Consider the following 21403-nt stretch of genomic DNA (forward strand, 5'->3'; position numbering starts at 1 on the left):
CTCTACTTTCTCACAGCGGCCGGTATGTATTGTTCCCAGCCTTCATCCCGTCAGGGAAGATAGGCATGTTTTGCTATGTTCCAGGTACGGTGATGCGCCATTACGCATGGCACAACAGGCAGGGGGGTGTTATTTAGCAGGTGTGTCTGTGCTTCTAGTGCTGGGTGGACCCAGTGGGGCGCAGACTACATCATGCTTCGCCCTTAACCCAATAGCGATAGCCTTAGAGGGCGAAAGCCATATACGAAATAGAACTTTGGTTACCTACTGTATGGCGAACTGTAAACTCAAAGCGCTGGGCCCGACTGGCTCTACGAATAGCTGAAGAAAAGTTATTTTGTATGGGAGCAGATTGCCGGGCCTCCTTCCTATTTATACCGGAAGGAGGCCCGAGGGCGGGGCCCACCTTGCGGGTGGGCGTGGACTACAAGTGTTTCAGTACTGCGCGGGTGCGCAGGGGGATTACCCAATAGCGATAGCCTTAGAGGGCTACGCCATTTACTCATAGAAGCTGGGGTTACAGTAGGTAACTACAGTTATTACAGCAATAATGTGCATGTTGACGGCATGCCGTCTGAAATGAGTTAAGCGTCACGGCGACAGTTGTATGTTAATGTAAGCTAACCAGCCAAGTTGTGTTTCACGTTAGCATCGTGCATGCTTAGCAGAGAAGGCTATTGTTTGCTAGCTAAGTACTAACAAGAACAGCGCGCAGAAGGCGGCATTCGTTTAAATCAACCTTTGAAGTTGGTCGTCCTCTATACAAGGTGTATTTGTCCAATGTTATTTTCCACACAGTATCCAATGGAAATGCATATGTGGTGCACACTGCAAAAATCAGTAGCCGTTTAATAAATTGCATGTCAGTTCAAGTAATATGACGAACTCTGACCCGGTTGAGTAGTATTGAGTACAGTAACGGTTTGCGGGGGACACATTCAAAGGATGCACAAGGCTAACTAAGTTGAAGCTAGCTTGTAGCATCTCTCTTCGTCTATCTTATGCTGCGTTTACACCGGACGCGATGCAACGTTTGGGGGCGGCGTGATTAACTGTAAAGTCAATGCAGAGACACGATCAGACGCGAATTCGCTCCGACGGTGCGCATGAAGCGGTGGACGCGGCGCGAATCACGCGATTGAGGCGATTGAAGGGGGCCGCGTCAAACGCAAGAGTTCAATTTTTTCAACTCGAGCGTCAAATTCACGTGACGCATTCTCGCGGAAGCCAATCAGAGGTGAGGATCTCAGCCTGCCGTCACTGACGTTCAACCAGAAAACATCAGCCATTAGCTGTTAGCAGTAAGCACACAGAGATCACAGCTCCTCATATCTGTTCAGAAACTGTACAAAAGTTAAAAAGTACAAACCACAGACTGTCTGTGTCATGGCGAATACAGTCGCTGGTTTATTTATGTCTGTAGGCCGTTGTTATGAGTGTGGAGTGAGCATATACAACGTTAGCTTAGCCTGGTTGACCCAATCTCCATTCAGAAAACAAGCATTATAAAAGGTTTTTCGCCTGCCGTCTTGCCTGCAGACTTGTCAAGCATTAATTCATGGTTTTTACTAACCGGTATCAGTATGTTCTTACTTCGGCATCATTTAGAAATGTGTATTACAATTTAATCACTGTAAAATATGTTCATTTTGTTGTAGTTGTAGCTCCCTAGCCAGTGCGTCTTGTTTGAATGATGTGAGTAAACACAGCCGGCAGCTGCGGTGAAACTCGAGCGATTAGAGCGAAGCGAATATTCGCATCGCGTCCGGTGTGAACGGATCTCTTAGTTCTTGTTAATATGCCTAATTTCAACTGAATATGCTTTTCTTTCTTTCTTTTTAACATAGAGGACGAGCATGACAACGTCGTGGACCAAACTATGAAGGTGCTTGTGATCAATGATGCCAGGGACAGGGGACCAGCAGATGTGTCCATTGTCATAGAGGGAGACAGAGTTTTGAATTTGTGCGGAAACCAAACAAAGGCATGTGCATTGTTGATGGGATTCATCTACGCCCTCAACCTGGAATACCCCAACAAGCTCAAATACACATTTGAGGTATTCTAAAAACTGTTTTTGGAGCTTGATGGAGCGAAGCTGCTCAAACAGGTCCAGAGCCTCAAATAAACCATTTGTTCGGAAGTGGATGTTGACTTGTTTTAGTGCAGAGTGACACAAACAAAAAATAATGTGATGTGGAATGTAATGGATGTGGAGAAACCTTTTTCTGTTAAAAGTGGACTGTTTACTGAAACTTAAAGGTTTTAATAGTTGAGTAAATTGCACTTGGAAGATTATGTTAAAAATGTTTACAATTTCCATGCACTTTACTGTTAAAACAATGTGATTGTATGACTATTTTGAAGATTCTGCTCAGTGTTTACAATTGAAATGCACTCAACTGTTTAAATAATCTCAATGTATGACGATATTGCACTTATGATTTTTTTAATCATTTGGTCAATAAAAAAAAACATGATCAATAAAATCTTGTGTGTGGCAATATATTGTTTACTGGTAACCTTTCTAATAAAGTAATATGAATTTGTAATATGGATCAATTATTACTTAAAAGTATTAAGTAAATAGTTGCCTACGATTAGGAGTAAATATTACTCATTTATAAGTAATACGTTTTAAGTAATTGAGTTAGATTTTACTTAATTTCTTAAAGTAAGTCTTATATATTGAATATTAGTAACCTTTACCCCAAAACATTGGGTAAAATCTACTCAAAAGAAGTGTGTCCAAATTGTTACCCCCATTTTATTGAGTAGATCTTATAGGTTGATTTTTACAGTGCAGCTAAATGTAGACTAATTCGTGTGTCAAGTCAAAACTGTCTTTTGTGAAATAAGCGTTTTAACCGCATCATTGATTGCCTTATGCTTTTCCAAACGATACACACGGCTGCATAAAATGATGTGAAAAGGCTCAAAGTTGCACGGTATCATAATTAACCTGCTTCATGCACGTGTGAAAGAATGTGAACTTGCAAAGCCAACACATTGCTCCACTGTTTTCAGACCGGCGAGAGTTTTAGGAAAACTGTGTCACAGAGGTCAGCGGTGACAGAGAGGGAGGCAAGAGAGGAGGAGGGAGAAGAAGAAAAAAGAGAAAGAGGCGAACGTGAGAGGACACAATGAAAGGGAGGAAGGAAGGGAAGAAAGCTAAAGATGGAGGAGGAGAGAGGAGTTTGTTGAGCAAAGAGTAACATTCAAAGAGGAGGTGTGGAGGAAGGAGGGAAAGCAACAAATGATGGCGTAAGGTTGACTGGTCGGAAGGCTCTGATCGCTTTTTCAGCTCCATCTTCCTTTTTCTCCACCCCTCTCTTTGTTGATCTGGCTCCTTGGCCCAGGATATGGTTTGTGTTTCCATCACATGGTGCCCTCCCCCTTTATTTGTTTTTTTCACTTTCATTCACCACCGCAGAGTGAAAAAAAATCTCTTCTTGCATGTACAGTAAAAAATGGTGTGAGAATGTGCACAGATAAATACCAACACCGCAAAGAAAAACAGACACAGACTGAAAGAAAGGAAGAAGAAAGGAGAGAAAAACAAGATGAATATCACTTACTTATATTAACTTTATTTAGTATAAAATTGCATAATAATTTATTCTACCCAGTTTTGCAGAGTAGAATGGCAGGTTACAGAACCATAATAAAACAACCTGATGCTTTAGAAACTCTTTGACAAGATATTTGATTTAAGGAAAAGAACAGTATACTGGTTAGTGGTTTTAAAAACACATGTGCTTGTCCCCCTAAGAAAAGTTAAAATATCTGCTGTGAGAAAAGCCCATTGTGATTAGATCGGTTTAAAATTGGGAAAAATAGTTTGCTAGGAACTCTGTAATACGCTACTGAAGCGTAGTGGCACATTAGGCTCTTTCTTTTTGGTGTCTATATACGCCGGGATCCGGAGTCATGGATGATCCTGCGGTCCTGTGTCATGGATCGCGAGTGCTGGATCTTGAGTCGTGGCTGTGGTCCTGGATCATAATTCCTGGATGGATATCCTCGTGGATTCATCTTTCTATTATACACACATGCATTTCCTAACATTTGGACTACCTATGTTGCAAATGTATTATCTTTTCAATTTACACACGGCATCTATTGCACGTCTGTCCGTCCTGGGAGAGGGATCCCTCCTCTGTTGCTCTCCCTGAGGTTTCTCCCATGTTCCCCTTTAAACTGTGGCTTTTCTCTGGAAGTGTTTCCTTGTACGATGTGAGGGTCTAAGGACAGAGGGTGTCGTATTCTCATACTGATATTCTGTACAAACTGTGAAGTCCACTGAGACAAATGTAACATTTGTGATATTGGGCTATATAAATAAACATTGATTGATTGAATGTTAACGTTAGCATGCTGATGCTGAAATGCTGTTGTTTAGCATTGCAACCATCTTAATCTAGCTAACATGTGTCAGCACTTAACACTGTGCAAAGCTGAGGATGATGGCAGTGTCATTAGTTTAGAAAGTAGGCCTACCTAGTTTTTACAACAAATTATAAGTACATTTTAAAAACAATATGGTGAAGAAACAAAAGTAGCCCTTTTTCAGAAATAGGATAAAGAGGAGAATACAACAGAGACAACAATACAGCAATGATACAGGTCAGTTGTGTTCTTGTAACAATTGTATTTTATGTAATTTGAAACAGGTTAAATGCAGTTATTTGCAAAAGTGTTATGTTGGTTTGATTGAGTAGGTTATTTGAGGTCATTATAGACCAAATAAGCAGAGTCAATTATTCCATTAAATCTCTCTCTGGTACATTTTGATGTATTTCTTTTCATTCATCACCCTATTTACTAGCTCTCTCATTACTTCAGGTGAAGCTCCCCACCAAGGATGACCCTGAACTAGAAAGACCTGAATCCTTACAAAATAGTCCCACAGAAGGTAAACACACTCGTATAATCTGGGCCCCAAAGGATGCAGACCCCCATTGCTCCGGATAAGGGGAGCCCCAAACTCTGCAGGACAGGAGAGGGTGCTGAGGAGGAACAACACTGGCTGGCAGGTTGGAGGGGCCCCACAGATTGATGTGCGTGTGAATCAAGTCGGGCCCAATATTGCGAAGTGCCGGGTTTATTGTGCAGTGCCTCCCACTTTCTGATTCATGCGTCTACGCCCCACCTTGGGATTCTCATCTGGAAATACGATACATTTAAATCCGGTCAAAACAAAGTTAAAAGGCAATCTTTGAATTGTGGGCTGACATGTTGCCCTTTTAACTTTCTATGGAGTAAAATCCTAATTTAAGCTGCTTCTATAGAGACATACACTAACTCAATAAGGACTTAGACAATATATGTTCTTATATTGGTTTCTATACAGTATACTACAATTTAAGTAAAGCTAATGTAAATGTAGCCTATAATCAAATCATCACTCCGGGGGAAACTTTAAAACTTGAGGGAACTCAAGATTTAAGTAAGGAACATTTTAAAACATTAACACCAAACATTCAATGATATCCAGTATATTTGTTTCCCTTTTTCTATTTAGAAAAATATATTACATTACATTACATTTAGCTGACGCTTTTATCCAAAGCGACTTACAATAAGTGCATTCGACCAGGAAGATACAAACTTGAAGAAAACAGAATCATATAAGTACATCAGGTTTCATAGAGCCAAACATTTCAAGTGCTACTCGACTGGCTTTAGATAAGCCAGTCCTTTATTAGTATATAAGTGCTTTGTCTGTAATTCTATCGCTTGAAGTGGAGTCGAAGGAGATGAGTTTTCAGTCTGCGCCGGAAGATGTGTAAGCTTTCTGCTGTCCTGTTCTCATTCCACCATTTTGGAGCCAGGATAGCAAACCCACATGTTTTTGCTGATGGGAACTCGGGTCCCCCTCGCAGTGCGGGTGCAGCGAGCTGTTTGGCTGATGCAGAGCGGAGTGCACGTGCTGGGGTGTACGGTTTAACCATGTCCTGGATGTAGGAAGGGCCAGATCCATTCACAGCATGGTACGCAAGTACCGGTGTCTTGAAGTGGATTCTAGCAGTTACCGGAAGCCAGTGAAGGGAGCAGAGGAGCGGCGTGGTGTGGGAGAATTTAGGAAGGTGGAAGACCAGACGAGCCGCTGCATTCTGGATGAGCTGCAGAGGTCGGATGGCACATGCAGGTAGACCAGCCAGGAGGGAGTTGCAGTAGTTTAGGCGTGAGATGACGAGAGCCTGGACCAGAACCTGCGCTGATTTCTGGGTCAGCTGGGGACGTATCCTCCTGATGTTGTAAAGCGTGTATCTGCAGCAGCGGGTTGTAGCAGCGATGTTTGCAGTGAAGGACAGTTTGTTATCTAGGATCACACCCAGATTCCTTGCAGTCTGAGTCGGGGAAACAACAGAGGTGCCGATGTTGATTGTTAGGTCAAGAGTGGGACAATCTTTTCCCGGAAGGAAAAGCAGTTCAGTCTTGTCAAGGTTGAGCTTGAGGTGATGAGCAGACATCCACAAGCAGAGATGCAAGCAGAGATGCGTGCGACGACCTGGGTCTCTGAGCGGGGAAAGGACAGAATTGGTTGGGTGTCGTCAGCGTAGCAGTGGTATGAAAAACCATGCGGGCTATATATTTGTTTTTGTTAAAAGATATTTAATTCCAACTTCTGGCAACACCGAACCTATATGTTAAAAATAGATATTGAACTTCCTATATTTATGTGGCAGGTGCACCAAAATGGAAATACTCAAATAAATAAAAAGGAACTAAGTACCAAACTTTAATAAATGTACTTAATAGCACTTTTTCTTTCCACCAGAGGTGCAAATTCCCTCACAAGACCAGTGTTTCAGTTTATTTGGTGAATTAATCTGTCGTGGTCATCCCGTGCTGTCCATTCACAGCAGGACCATGTGTACTCGCCTATACACCACTGAGTCCCCTTCATTGCAGGCGGACATGGCACAGCCTCACAGAGATGCCCCGTCATTACCCATTCAACGCAGGCTGGCCAACGCAAAACTGCAAAGAGCCAAGTGCACAAGGGCCCTGTTTTCCCCCCGTCTTTGATTTGTAAATACCTCTGTTTCAATGCAACAACTTCCAGGCTTGTATCTTATAACCATCAAACATTTACATGAGAAAGTTGACAAAGGCTGAAACAGCGGAGGAGGCCTGGCAACAAAGAGGCCCATTTATAGAGTACAGTCGGGGAGAGACACGGAGAGGGAGGGTAGGAGGAGAAGCTGGGAGGAGAGTTGAATTAATGAATTAAAAATGTCGTGAAACAGCGGCCGTCTGAATACTTTTGGGTTTATATAGAGAGGCGTGCAGGGGGGTCCTGGAGGAGTGGACAGCACAAGCTACTTTAACGTCTCTCAGTCCGGACACACTGGGCTCCCTCTCAGCTTCACATGCAGGAGGAACTGCAAACTGTGCTCATCTGATTACACAATGACCCAGTAACAGGGAGCCAGAACCGGTACTGCCAGTACCAGTGTGCTGGGAGACACTGACTGACCGCGGGTTAATCCTCACCCAGCCCTCGACTCTGATTTCATGTGTCTTTCTAGGAGTTTTTCCATTTATTTATTTTTCACTATAGGATGACAACGACGTAGAGGGTACAGCAAAAGAAAACAAACGATGCAATGTCAAAGTGAGAGGTGATGTAAAACATGCTCGAGCTGTCAACAAGTGGGCGTCGTTCAAAACCTTGAACTTTCTCGGCTTCTTTCAATCTTCTTCCAGACAGATTGAATTGTATCCTGTCTGTTTTTTTCACATGTCTGTCGGACAGTGAAATTAAATACATCTTCATTTTCTGACGCTGTCGTCCAAGTGAACTCCTGTTACAAGTCAACAGAAAGGTAAGAGACAAAACATTTTAAAATCAGTCTTTTTTTCTTTTCTTTTTATACATTTCTTCTTTATATCTTCTGCTTTTTCTTCTTCTTTATTTGACTTGTTTGCAGGCCAATGTCATCGAATGTAACCCAGTACAAATCTCTACAGAGCACAGTGCAGCAACAGTTTGTTTGGTGGACTTAACTTAACTATGTTATGTTCTTAAAATGCTGCACTGTGTTAATCCTTCAACATCCCAGAACACACTTTTATTTTAGCTTTGATATCTCTCTTGAGTACAAATGTCATTGATAGTTCTCGTATAAGGGTTGCAGAGTGGGGAATTAACAGGTGGCAGCAACATCGCTGCTTCTACTGTGTTTTGTTTACAGTGTGGAGGGCTATTAGTATTAACAATAGAGGAAGTTCCACTTACAATCTATACCACTATGTATGACTGTTGCATATAATTATCTGGGTCTATGTCATTACATTAGGAGCATTAATAGCAGAAAATCTTACAAAAGCCAACCGTGAAATGGTTGCAACAATGTTTTTAGTTAAAGATACTTTAGTGTTCACTGAAAAGTTTACCTAACTAAAGTCTCAACATCCTGCACCTGTCTTGCATGCCTACCAATGATGAATGTAGATGCTTCATACTGTAGCAGTTAAGTGTAAATATTAAGATGCAAAACATAGGAATAACATGTAAGCTTCTGCAGCATTAACACGACACAAAGCTGAACGCTAGTTGTATGTATTGTTGTGTATAACAGTACTCAAAGTAGCAGAACATGTTAGCAGCGTGTGCAAAACATAGTTGATCGAACAGGTGTGATTGTGTTTTGACTCCAAAGCAACAGAAACTCTTGGCTCGGAAACCTTCAGTCAAAACAACTTGCATCTTTTCATTGAGAAATCTTCAGCAGCACCTCATCAGTAGTAGACCGGTCAGATTTACAGCAGAGAGACAGACGTTTGGCTACTACAGACTAAAGAAGATGGTAAAAGTTGTTCCTAAATTACAGCCCATTGGCCGGCAGCTGCTCTCTATTGTTTGATCTGGGTCAATGTCGTAACTCCTCGGTTACTTATTGTGGGCCGAGGAAGTGGAGGCGAGTGATGTTAAGATTTAGTTGGAAGTTTGAAAAAGACTGCTGGACACATTAAGACAAACGTCAGATCACCATGGCGACTAGTCCCATTTACTTCCTGTGGTTTAATTGAACAAGAAGGTAAACTATCTGTTAACATGGAATACACACTCTATAGTGGCCACGATGAAAATACACTGATTGTAGATGTTAGCTCAAGTTGCAGTGGGGGGAGATTACCAAAAATACCTATTGACTAACTGTATTGACTTTGTTGGTTGTGTTTAAAGCTTTGCATTTCCAAATGTAGTGATTTTTAGGTTTTAGCTTGAATTAAAGGCTGTCCGGTATAAACTCTGGAGCTCAAATAATTTAGGATTATTTAAAATATCGTCTGTTTTAATCAGATAATCCTATTTGTCGGCTTTGAGAAATCCTTTCAGGAGGCTGTGTGAACCAATCAGAGCAGCAACTATGGATACTATAGCAATGTATCCTCCTGGTAAGTGTGCGAGTGCAGAACCTGTGTACATACCAAAACAACTTGGTTAGGTTTAGGAAATAATTGCTGTTCGGGCTGTAGTGATGCTACTTTATGTAAGTAAAGAAGTTACAAAACAAAGTCAATCTTAAGATCTTTGTTTAGGTTAGAATAACTATGGAAGTGGCATTACTTAAGTACGGAAGTAACAAAACAAATAAGTATATTTTAAGAACAAGGTTTGGTTTAAGTTACTAAGGAGGTGTTGATGTCACGGAACAAGTAAATCAACGTTGACCCCAACTCTCCTCCCTATGGGAACTTTAGTGTTTATATTACATCACCTGTCATAGCACATGCAAATGTATTACGTGGCTTTTATAGTATTGACAACAACGTGTGGAAGTAAAGAGACAGACTAGGATTTAGAACAAATTAAAAGAAGGTCAACACAAAGCGGCGCTAAAGAAGAGGCTATTACTTAATGACATTCTCTGAAATAATTCAATGGTTATATAAAGACACATTGACACAACAGCAGCTCATTTGTATTTCGATGTGCAGCGTTCAGTTTGGCTCCAGTAGGTTTGTGGTTTCAACGTCTTGTGTTGGCTGAGTAGATGCCTTCTTGGCATGGCCTGTGTTGAGAGGCGGCTGTGGTGTGGACAGTGGTCACTGCCATTCAGTTTGTGTTGTATTGAGTCTTTTCAATGCAGTGTACTGGCTGCTAGGGGTTCTTTATGGCTGTGGACACTGGACAGGGGCACCGAGTGGAAGGGATTACTCTCTCCTCTGGAATACCAATGACCCTCTTTTGTCACAGATCTGTTTCCTCCACCTTGGCTCTATACAGTATACCCCTTCCTCTTGCTCCTTCACCATCCATTTCCCTCCCTCTTCCTCTTTCACCCCTTTTGTCACCCGATGCTCAATTCTCTCTCAATCCTCCCCTCAAAACCAATTATTCTCTCTCTTCTTCCCCCCCATCTCTGCCCCCTCACAATGTCAAGCACTGCATACTCACACACGATCAAACACAGTTGCAAACACACACACACTTTAACCCTCCGTACCGCTCTCCTCTCCCCGTCCAACTTGCTCTCTCTTTCACTCACTCGCTCACACAGTCGTATTTTTCAATGGTGGCTTTTGTCCCTTTCATCTCCTGGAAAACAAAGGATTCTTGTGCGCACAGGACAGAGGGAAGGAGAGGGATGGAGAGCCGGATGGAGAGGAAGAGATCCTGACCTTGAATGTAGAAAAAAATCATTTTACAAGAGAGGAAATCCATCAGTATTACTGTCAGTACAACTGATACAATCCCTAAATATTGTTTTAGCATCACTAATATTGATATAACTTGCTTTGTAAATTTGATAAAACTGGTGACTGTAAAGGATAAAGGATAAGGGCCATAATTGTACAAAACATAGTTGGGCATTTAGCTGCTAGGTGGTGGAGACCAAAACAGAGGTAAAAGGGGAGTCAAAATTGGACCTAGCAAGAAGAAACTAGCAAGAAGAAGTTTGCAAAACAACTGTATGAGTTATAATAATACAATAATAATATAATACACGTTTTTAGCACGTGGCGATTCAAAGTGCTTTACAGATTACAAGCAGAACAAATATATACATACATTATTGAAAAGGCATTTAAAAACAGGCATAATAAGCATAAAAATAAATAAATAAATATACACAGCAGTTACAGAATACATGACTAAAAAGGCATACTGTATGTGAGTATGGGCAGCTCAATTAAAAGCAGCATAACTAATATATAACATAATTCCGTTTACACGTTGTTGTGCTGCCAACAAATTGTTGAATACTACTTTACAGATATATTAGTATTGCAAGTTACTGTATTACTGTGAGTACAGTCTTGACCTGACAAACCAAACATTCCTTTGGACAGTCAATGGTATTGTATTGTGTTGTAAGTGCTTAAGAAGTCTATACGTTCAATACACAAGTGTGTGTTTACTGTATGTGTAGGCAGGCGCTCTGCAGGGTTCAGAGTTCAGCTGGAGATGGACACGGCCAATCACAAAGTCCTCTTCTTGACCCCGCCTCCCTCCCTTTTTCTCCCCCTCCACATTTTAGTATTCAGAGCACAGACATCAACACAGATCTCTATTCATTCACTCAGTGTGAGCTCCAGCATGGAGAGAGGAGAGAGAAGGGTCAGAAAGGACAGGAAAGGACAGAGCGTATCAGATTGTCGTGTTTCTTAGGCTTTTGTTTGTGTTTTGTTTTTGGTTCGTTGTATTTGCTCCGGAAAGCAGAGGCAGTTTGAGACAAAAGGGCCATTTAGTAAACAGTGAGTGTGAGCAAGAGAGAAGGAAAGAAGGATGTGGATTAACTGCAACCCAGATGAGAGTAAAACTGTTAAGTTTGTACAGGGAAAAACCCAGACAGTGACAATAAGTGTCCATGGCACCCAGGGGTGGGACGAGGGACTTCTCTTTCTGATATACTGCCAACAATTATATACGGATCCATCCTATCACATTACTCGACCAGTGTTGGACAGGCATTCAATTGACAACCAGCACTTAGCTTGAATATTGAGTGATGGCGTAGTTTTACGGGAATACAACTAGCCTACATTAGCCATTATGAACAAACAAATGTGTGACCAAATGTTAATGAACACATCCCAAATTTCCTTCAAATCCAGTTGATCATTAAGACGCTGGATGCAGTTGAGGTCATTGCTCTGCGCAGACTAATAAAGTATGTATCATTGTACTGTAGCATTGACTTCCTCTCAAAAGCTAGATCTGTCTCCAAAATATTGCACATCTGCCTGTAACATCTGCTGCACGATCTGCATCATTTAGGTCTCCACTAAAGGCAGAGTATAAAAAGCAGCTTTCAGCAAAATAGGAGAGGGTGGTCCAGCTGAAGAGCTAACTGTCCTTGATTCAAATCTAAAGACCTATTTTTCTTTATCCTTTTAATGTTGGACAACAGTCACTGGTTTCTCCTCATCTCAATTCAGTAGCAGTCTTCCGCAACCGATACGTGAATGAGCCTGCACTATCAAGCTTTTAATGTGAAAGAGCAGCTGTGCCTTCAAGCTGAAAGGGGGCTTTTATTTTGACAGGGCCAGCTGCCTCTAATGAAAGGATGTGGGGGGCTTAAAAGGACCACCTTGGATAGCCAGAACACTGTCCAGTTGATGTTCTTATAATCCCCATTTCATTTCGTCATTTTTCTCATTTAAGTGGCTATGAAATGTTCCATCTTTTCTTCTTTTTCACACTTCCTGCACCTTTTCATTTGGACTCACCTGCTGTTCACTTAATTTCACATACGAGTAATGCCTTTTTTTTTCTCACAATCTTACCCCTCTTTGACTTTCAATATATAGCCCCTTTACCCACAAAGTTCTTATTCTCCTAACCTCCTGTTGTCTCCTTTTTCTGTGTCCAACTCCCTGTAGCGCCAGCCATGACCTCAGCCACTCCTCCCTCCTCAGAAGGCTCCTCCCCTCAGAAAATATGCCACTCCCAGACACAGACTGACATCACTAAGCCCCTGCTGGGCTCCCCGACGGGGCCCGGAGGTGCTGGTGCAGGTGGAGGAGCAACAGATGCTGGAGGGCCCAATGCTCTGCGAAGAAGGCGCCGCGTCCTCTCAAAAGACGGACGAAGCAATGTGCGAATCGAGCATGTAAGCGGGCGTGGAGCGCTGTACCTTCGTGATCTCTGGACGACTTTTCTGGACATGCAATGGCGCTACAAGTTCTTCCTCTTCTCTGCCACCTTTGCTGGGACCTGGTTCGTGTTTGGAGTGCTTTGGTACCTAGTGGCATTGATACACGGAGACCTACTTGGTAAGGAGCAAGGAGGAAGGACAGTTAGAGTCAGAGGAGAGAAGAAAAGGATAGGAAATGAAGTTTAATGACTTTGGACATTAAACTTGGACATTTATGGTGAACTGTCTTGAAATGTGGTACTAATGCTCTTGTCATTCCCTGAAGACCAATCGTACTTTGGTGTTCACCTGACCCACACATTAGTACCTCATGCAGGATATGAGTTGTATGCAATGATCAGCAACATTATCAGCTGCCGAAAGATACATTGCAGTCTTATAAACATCTCACTGGTTGTCCTTTTGACCACATCATCTTCAATAAAGAAAGGCTTTATCCGTGTACTTTTGCTTCATGTAAAAAAGACCTATGAAGTGCAAGTACTGTTTTTTATAATTGAGTTAATATTGAAGAAAGAAACAGAGTCAAACAGTTGAAGAAAGAGCATGAGAAAGATCCGGCAAAACACTGGTAGAGGGAACAAAACATTCCTTGATCATTTGTTTACACCCCTAAACCCAAGATCTTGTGTTCTTCCTCCCACCCTCCAGAGTTTGACCCCCCCTCCAACCATACTCCATGTGTAACTGAGGTGAAGACCCTTACAGGAGCCTTCCTCTTCTCTCTCGAGTCTCAGACCACAATTGGCTATGGTTTCCGGTGCATCACCGAGGAGTGTCCTGGCGCCATTATCCTGCTCATCTGTCAGCTGGTCATTACCATGGTGATGGAGATCTTCATCACCGGCACTTTCCTTGCCAAGGTATTCAAATTTAGTTTCTGAGGTTAATTTCACCAAAAACATCTCATAGGCTCTTTCGTTATATTTATTGGATAGTTGTCTTGGGATGATGCAGTTTATTGCTCATTCTTCAAACCCCCTCTAATATTACTCTGATATGATTGTCCTTCCTTTACCCACTTTGTATCAGCACATAAATGCATACAGAACATCACCATGTTGATTATTACCTCCTATCTTTTAAAAGCAAGGTTATCTAAACAGTTTACTCTTCCCCTGTAGTTAAACAACTTATTAGATAAGTAGGTGATTGCTGTCTGTAGTAACAGGAATTGCCTTTTTTTCTTCTCTTTTTCCCTTATTTTGTAGGTTGCTCGCCCCAAGAAAAGAGGTGAGACGGTGAAGTTTAGTCAACACGCCGTTGTGGCAAATTACGAGGGTCACCCCTGCCTCATGATCAGAGTGGCCAACATGCGCAAAAGCCTTTTGTTAGGATGCCAGGTATGCACGTTGCTTTTAAGTATCATGACTGAAACCCTAAATACAAACAGTTTTTTTGATGCATATGATGCTCTGCCTGTTGTTCATCTCTGTGTATGAGCTTTACCTTTGATTTCACCTCATGCCAAGATGGAAATGAACCCTGTGACACTGAAAAACAATCACAATTAAAAGCCCAGTGAAGGAAGAAGGAAGGAAAATATTATTATGAGACCCATTATCTCTTGTATGTATAGCGGTTGCTTGACAGAAGCTTTATGACTAGTTTGACATGTAGTTTATGACACGATCAGTAATGGACATGTCAGGTAATGCCATGCCATGCAGTTGGCCATTGCAGGTATTAAACCTAGGGCCTTTTGGTTACAGGAGGCCTTCTGCAAACTCTTGGCTACATTTACTGACTCCATCTTGGCTCCCAGGTGACGGGAAAGCTTCTTCAGACGTCGCTGACTAAGGAGGGCGAGACGGTGCGGCTGGATCAGCGGAATGTACCTTTCCAGGTGGACACGTCCAGTGAAAGCCCCTTCCTCATCATCCCCCTGACCTACTACCACATAATCGACGACAACAGCCCCCTAAGGGCCTGGGCAGCCAAAGGTAGGTCATGGCTCTTATGTCAACATTTTAAACCAACAAAGCAAACTACATATCTGTAGTTTACTGTACGTTTCATAGGGCTCAATAACTCTTTGTATGGGCACTTACTATGTTGAATTTGGTTCATGTGTTCTGTATCATTTCATGCCTTATGTGGAAATTACATAAAACAATTCACTTCCAACAATCATCTGGTGTAAAAAGTTGTAATATTTTCTAGGACTTGGTCGATATCCTAATTTGAAACCAACGCGAATAACTGTACGTACAATCGACATGTATATGTATGTAGGTGTATTGGTATTTACGGTCATGTGCTGCGTGCTTGGCTGCATCGTCTAGAGTTGGGCCGGTTTGGCACTAGAGGAGAGGGTTTCTTTGGCTGGAATGTGTGTGAGAGAGATCGGCAGAGACACCCCTCATTAGAGCACAATGCTGTACAGTCCGGGGTGCTGACACGAAAACCTGCACAGATCCACTTACAGCAGCAAAGAGCTCTCAGCCCTGGAAACCAGAAAGGTATCAGTATTGGCGGACTCTGATCGTGGAGCTATTTACACTCAGACTACTCATTTACTGTAGACAGCTTTCCATGGCCTCACTTGACACACTTTCTGATATTATTGTAATCGACCAATTACTATCCCTTACCGCTGTTTCCCTTTAACTTCAACGTTCATCTCTGCCCGTTTTCTTTCAGTCATCATTTCCTCCCCTTCAGCAGTTATTTTAATGTAGCCATATTAAAGGGATTATATTACTGCACACATTATACTGTTTATAGCACTACAGTAATCCCTCTTCTAAGGGCCTACTGTAACAGTTTGAGATGCAAAGTCTCCAATGTTGCTTCATCTGGATTGTTTCCTTGTAGCATAAATCCAGAAAGTAAAGCCTTAAAAACACAACTAACTAAAAACTAATGCTTGTACCATATTATTTTGGGACCATATTAAGCTGCCTTTGACTTTAAGAACCAAATAGGCTGTAATATATGTATGCAAAATAACACAGACTTTAATCCTTGTAGCACTTTCAAGTACCAGATTGTAGATGTGTTACAGTGTGTGAGAATGTAAGAAATGTTTGAGTTAGCATTTACACCCAAAGACATAACCTCTGTCCCAGTGTGACCTGCGATGCGCTCCATGTATAGGCTAGAATAGATCATGGATGGATGCTTGGATTGCTGTGTGTAATGAAAATGTGTAAACGTTTCTAGTTTTTGGACATACATTAGAGATACTACACATTACTGAGCACACTTCTGTACTTCATGGGTCTTTGAACAGAGCTTAAGAGGTCCCTGCAGAGCTTGCTTTATGTTATCCACATGTACAGTACTTAATTTAGGGGTTTGGAAGTTCTCTGATGGAAACTGTCTTCTAGTGCAGCAGTGTGTGAATTGTGTTGGCATTATGTGACTTTGAGTCAGTGAATAAGAAGGGCAGGACACTGTGGAGATGTTCTACAGGAGAGGCTTCAATGCTGTCCAAACCACTGAGCTAGAATATCACTACAATCCTCTTAACAATGTAAGAATTGTATGTGTTTATATACACTGGGCCATACAGATAGAAAATGAAAGTGTGTGCCAACTGGTGGAAACTACCTCGATGACTCAATCAAATACTTTTGTAATTCCTGTCGAGCTGAGAAATAAACAAAACTTGACTTTGGTTGATGAAAGGTTCTTATATTGCTAAATACTAACACTGGGAATTCCAACATGCTGATGTTTAGCAGCTATAACGTTCCTTATCTTACTTTAACAGGTAGCATGTTAAGTTTGCTTTTTAGCATAATTCACATCACAGAGGCTTATTTCATAGTGTCTCACTGTAATATGGAACAACCTCTAGATACAAGGATTTAATGTTTTACTTCAAACATTATAGAGTTTTAAAGTCCACCAAAATCTCCAAATTGTAGAACATGAGTGTATGAATAGTACATTGGTTTGTTCACGATTATCAGCTCTGTTTACAATTCTTATTGCTCTAAATCTGCTCTAAGTCTGATTTCATGGAAACATACGCAGCAATAGCATTCCTAGCCATGCTGCTTGGGAGATCACTACATAAATACAGATGGAACTCTTAGCTCCACCCAAAATAGGCCAATAAAGAGAATCCCCCAACCAAGTTTACCATAGTGAGTACAAGCAGTTGCGAAACGTTGTGTTTTTGCCCTGGTGGGAGCGGTACTGGGTCCGGGTTAGAGTAAGGACTGTTTAGACAGATGACAGAGTCTGCATTCTGAGTGAGGCCTGTTGATGCAGGTGTGTGTTTGGTTGAGTGCACATGTCTTCAAGTGTGTCCTTTGTGTTATTTGGTTTGTGTGTCGATGAATGACAAGCACATTCTGCGTTGTGTTGTGAATGTCTCTTAAAGACATATTAAACATTAATGATGGGAATATATCCAACATGTGACGGGTTTTTTCTTTGAATGTGTGTTCAAATTTCAGAAAGTGTTTGTGTGTGATGTGTTCAAGCCCTGTGTTTTTTGAATCAGTGTGTAAATGAGACGTTTTGTTACGAACTCAGGCACTTAGGAGATAGGAACCATTTGCACGACCCGGGAGACAGAGGTAAAGTATTGGTTGGATACTTTATTTTCCAAAATACAGCAAAAAATTGTCACTAACTAATCTCAGGATGAGATGACAAAAAATGAGAACAAAAAGAAAATCGCTCACGTGGTGAGGAACAAAACTTTTCACGAGTACAAAAAAGAGCATAGACCTGACCAAGGCAAAAGACAAGGAGCACATACAGTAGACCTGAACATGACAAGAGATGAAAACGAACTGACACTGAACACTGGGAGACAGGGGAATTTAAACACAGGGTAAGTAGACACAGGTGGGAATAATCAGGGGCGGGACTGACGCTGATTAGCACAGGAGACACAGAAGGGGTGACAGGGGAAAACAATCAGGAAATTAGACACACCAGGGAAAACTAACGACAGACAGGAAAATACAGGGAAAAAAGACCAGACATATACAGGGAGGAAAACATGACAAGGAGAACAGAAAAACACCCACTACCAGACACACAAACTTAAAACCGTGACACGTTTTTATGTTTGAAAATGTCAGGCCATGCGGGTGCACAAAAGGAGAGTGAATGATGGACCCACATTTGTTACTTGGTTGGACAAGACTCTAGAGCAACTCTGTTTGCTTACATGTTAGCAATAACTACTTTCATAATTTAGTGCACAATGTTGTGTTTTCATCTTGTTATGCTGCCCCCAAGTCGCAAGAAACAAAAATGCATTACAATTCATTTTAGAACATGGCTTGATTTATAATGTTTTTGGTTGTTGTTGTTAACCCTCCGGTGTCCTCTGTCCTCCAGGTGGTGGCTGGACAGACCCTGACCTGGCTGACTTTGAGCTGCTGGTGATCTTGAGTGCCACCGTTGAGCCGACCTCCGCTACCTGCCAGGTTCGAACGTCCTACCTTCCAGATGAGATCCTCTGGGGCTACGAGTTTCCCCCAGTCGTCTCCCTGTCTCCCTCAGGGAAATACGTGGCCGATTTCGCCTTTTTTGACAAAGTTGCCAAAACCAAAACCCCACCTGTCTTTAAGCAGGCCTTGCCACCGAGCCCGCCCTCACAGGCGACCCGTCGCCACGGCAGCAAGGAGGCAGGGACAGACCAGGAGAAGATGCGACTGGAAGAGAACTACAGGGGGGAAGAGAAAGGGAGAGAGAGAGGGCGCATCCGAGATAGCAGCCCACTTAGTGTTCGAATTAGTAATGTGTGAGGGAAGAGAGACAGGAAGTGGTTATAGGAGGTTGATGCGAAACTGAGATAGATAAAGTTGACACAGGAAGAAAACAACCAGCTGCTCACACTGTGATACCCAAACATCTTCTGCACAAAACCGCTCACACATTTCAAAGGGAATTAAACACCTGTAACCACAGGTCTGTAGACAACACAACACCGAGCAAGTTACAAACCCAACATGTACAAATGTGCAGCACAACAAGTCCTCCACAGAGACATTTTCTACACTCATTGTTACTTTTTGGAAAAGACTTGATATACTGGATGCTCCAACACTGCAGAATCCTTCATCTTACCAGGGCATTTCTGTCTATAATGTAGCCCTATAGGGTTATAGAAATAACTTAATCTGATTCCAATAGAAATCAACTTATTTTGAGAAATGTCTAGAAATGTGTTACTCTTACTTGAACCAAGAATGAATTATAAAAGTAAACATGATTTCAGAAAAAAGCTAATTTCTATTTCTTCTGAAAATCATAATTCAACAACGGACACATTGACCTGATAAGAAGATTATAATAATTTTCAGTGTAGTTTAACGTCTGATAAGGATGTTAATCACTGAATCACGGTACTGTTTTTCCCCTTTTTTATATTAACAAAATACCTGCAAAAGGATAGGTACTGGAACCATGTTATATATTTGGCAAATTATTTTAAAGGAATGTATCATATTTTATGTACCCAATAGTTTCTAACATCGTTTTGTTGCACCTGAAAATATTGTGCTTTTTGATGAGAATATATTTTTCTTGTTTATTGGGGTTAATATGTTTAGTAATACTATTAAAAGCACTTTAACTTGAAAAAAAAGTGGCAACGGAATAACTGAACTAACTGATACTTAATGCACTGTAATAAATGATTAAATCTTGTGTTATGATTGGGGAATGTAAGTGTGAGTATGCGTTTTTGGTTGTATGAACTTATTTGTCTTGAATGTTTTGTACAGTATGAGTTGATGTACCTCTGTGCAGTGTATAAAACTATTTTTATACATTCTAAAATTTGATAGACAACTCCACATTTACCATATTATCAATGCAGAAAGTTATTTCCGTAAAGCAGGCCGCACTGCGCCCACCTTTTTACTGCTGTCATTTTTTTCCAGCGAATGAGTGTCTAATCAACTGATTTTTTTTGTATTAGATAAATTCGTATATTTGAAGGAAAATATCATGCCTATCTTTTTACTGTACATGGAAATAAAATGTAATCAACTTGTGGTTCTTGTTAAAGGGAAAATAAAATCCTTAGTGAATAAAAAGTATTTTTTTAACTAAAGGAATGAGGAGCATTAGAAATGTTTTACAAGAACGTAAATTGCAACAAAATAGTTTCTATTCTTAAAAAAATATGATATTCTTAAATGATATATTATAAAACTGAGGTTCTGTTTTAAATGTTTCCTCTTGGTAGAAATGAAGAGCTACTATTCAAATGAAAACATCCGCTGCTCCAGACAAGCCCAATGGAAAATATTCAAAATCACTGAAAATATTTCAGTATCAATGTCTGGTGAGACTGGTTGTATTTGTTTACAAAGCCTTCTGTGTACACTGTATATGGATCACTCACATTGGTCTAACTTTTTGAGTAAGCACTTTTAAGTGGCTGTTTTAATAAATGTATTATTTACAACATGTCTACTGTATGTGTGTGCTTTTAATTATTTAGTGGGAATGCTGACACAGAATTCCAACTATCTGTTATGCTACGCACGCAATTCTTTATTATTCCGCCGGGTTATTTTGCGCCTCTTCTTCTCCCACATTGAACATCGCAGAAACTCCGTTCAAACATCAAAACGTTCAGCTTGGTCGGGAATCGATGGCTATTACTTTTATCATTCATAACTTTCATAATTCCAGAGATACATCCCATAATTCATCACATTTTTTAACATGGAAGTCAATAGAGAACCGCAGTGACGCGTCCAAAAACCCGGAAGTAAGTTAGCATTTTTAGCACTTCCGGTTCCTTCCTCAAAAAGCAATGCATTTTTTCCATAGGGTTTTGGAAAATAGCTCGAAATAAGGTCTGTGGTCGACACAAATTTAAGAGATAAATCACGTTTTATTCTACGACATTAAATACATCAGCAGTGATCCCACTGGTGATTTTTGAAGAGTTTACGTGTCTGAAAAACGATGGTTGTTACCGAGTGGCTGAATAGGACTACAGAAATGGTCGAGGCCGTTGTACGTCATTACGCCGAACACGTAAACACTCCCGCTAAGTTTGTTTTCCCCTGTGTTCTGTTTGAAAGCAAGTACATACATGCCTATCTTTAGTATCTGTATATCTATATCTGACCATTAGAATCTGTATTTTTGAAATTGTCGTTTTTAACACCGTAGTTTTACAAATGATAGAATAATTAATTACCAGTGTTTTCCAATTTTACTCGGCAGTTCGTTTCGTTAGCTAACGTTAGCTAAAGCTAGCGCTACTAGTTAGCTACGCAATGGTTTGTTGCTTTGCTCCGGGTTGCAGCCACAGGTCTTCGCATGAAACGTGCTTGTTCTATCGTTTC

The 21403-nt window shown here is 41.1% G+C and overlaps 1 protein-coding gene across 1 annotated transcript; it reads left to right on the forward strand.

The window, feature by feature from the left end:
* Positions 1-7280: 7280 nt before the first annotated feature.
* kcnj10a (potassium inwardly rectifying channel subfamily J member 10a) lies at positions 7281-20512 on the forward strand. Its single transcript, XM_079669835.1, has 6 exons — positions 7281-7835; positions 12844-13236; positions 13770-13981; positions 14330-14461; positions 14884-15061; positions 18429-20512. The coding sequence occupies exons 2-6, from the start codon at positions 12852-12854 to the stop codon at positions 18836-18838; spliced, it is 1317 nt and encodes a 438-aa protein (XP_079525961.1). The 5' UTR covers positions 7281-7835; positions 12844-12851; the 3' UTR covers positions 18839-20512.
* Positions 20513-21403: the final 891 nt, after the last annotated feature.

Source organism: Notothenia rossii (assembly GCF_949606895.1).
Source record: "Notothenia rossii genome assembly, chromosome: 3".
NCBI lineage: Eukaryota > Metazoa > Chordata > Actinopteri > Perciformes > Nototheniidae > Notothenia > Notothenia rossii.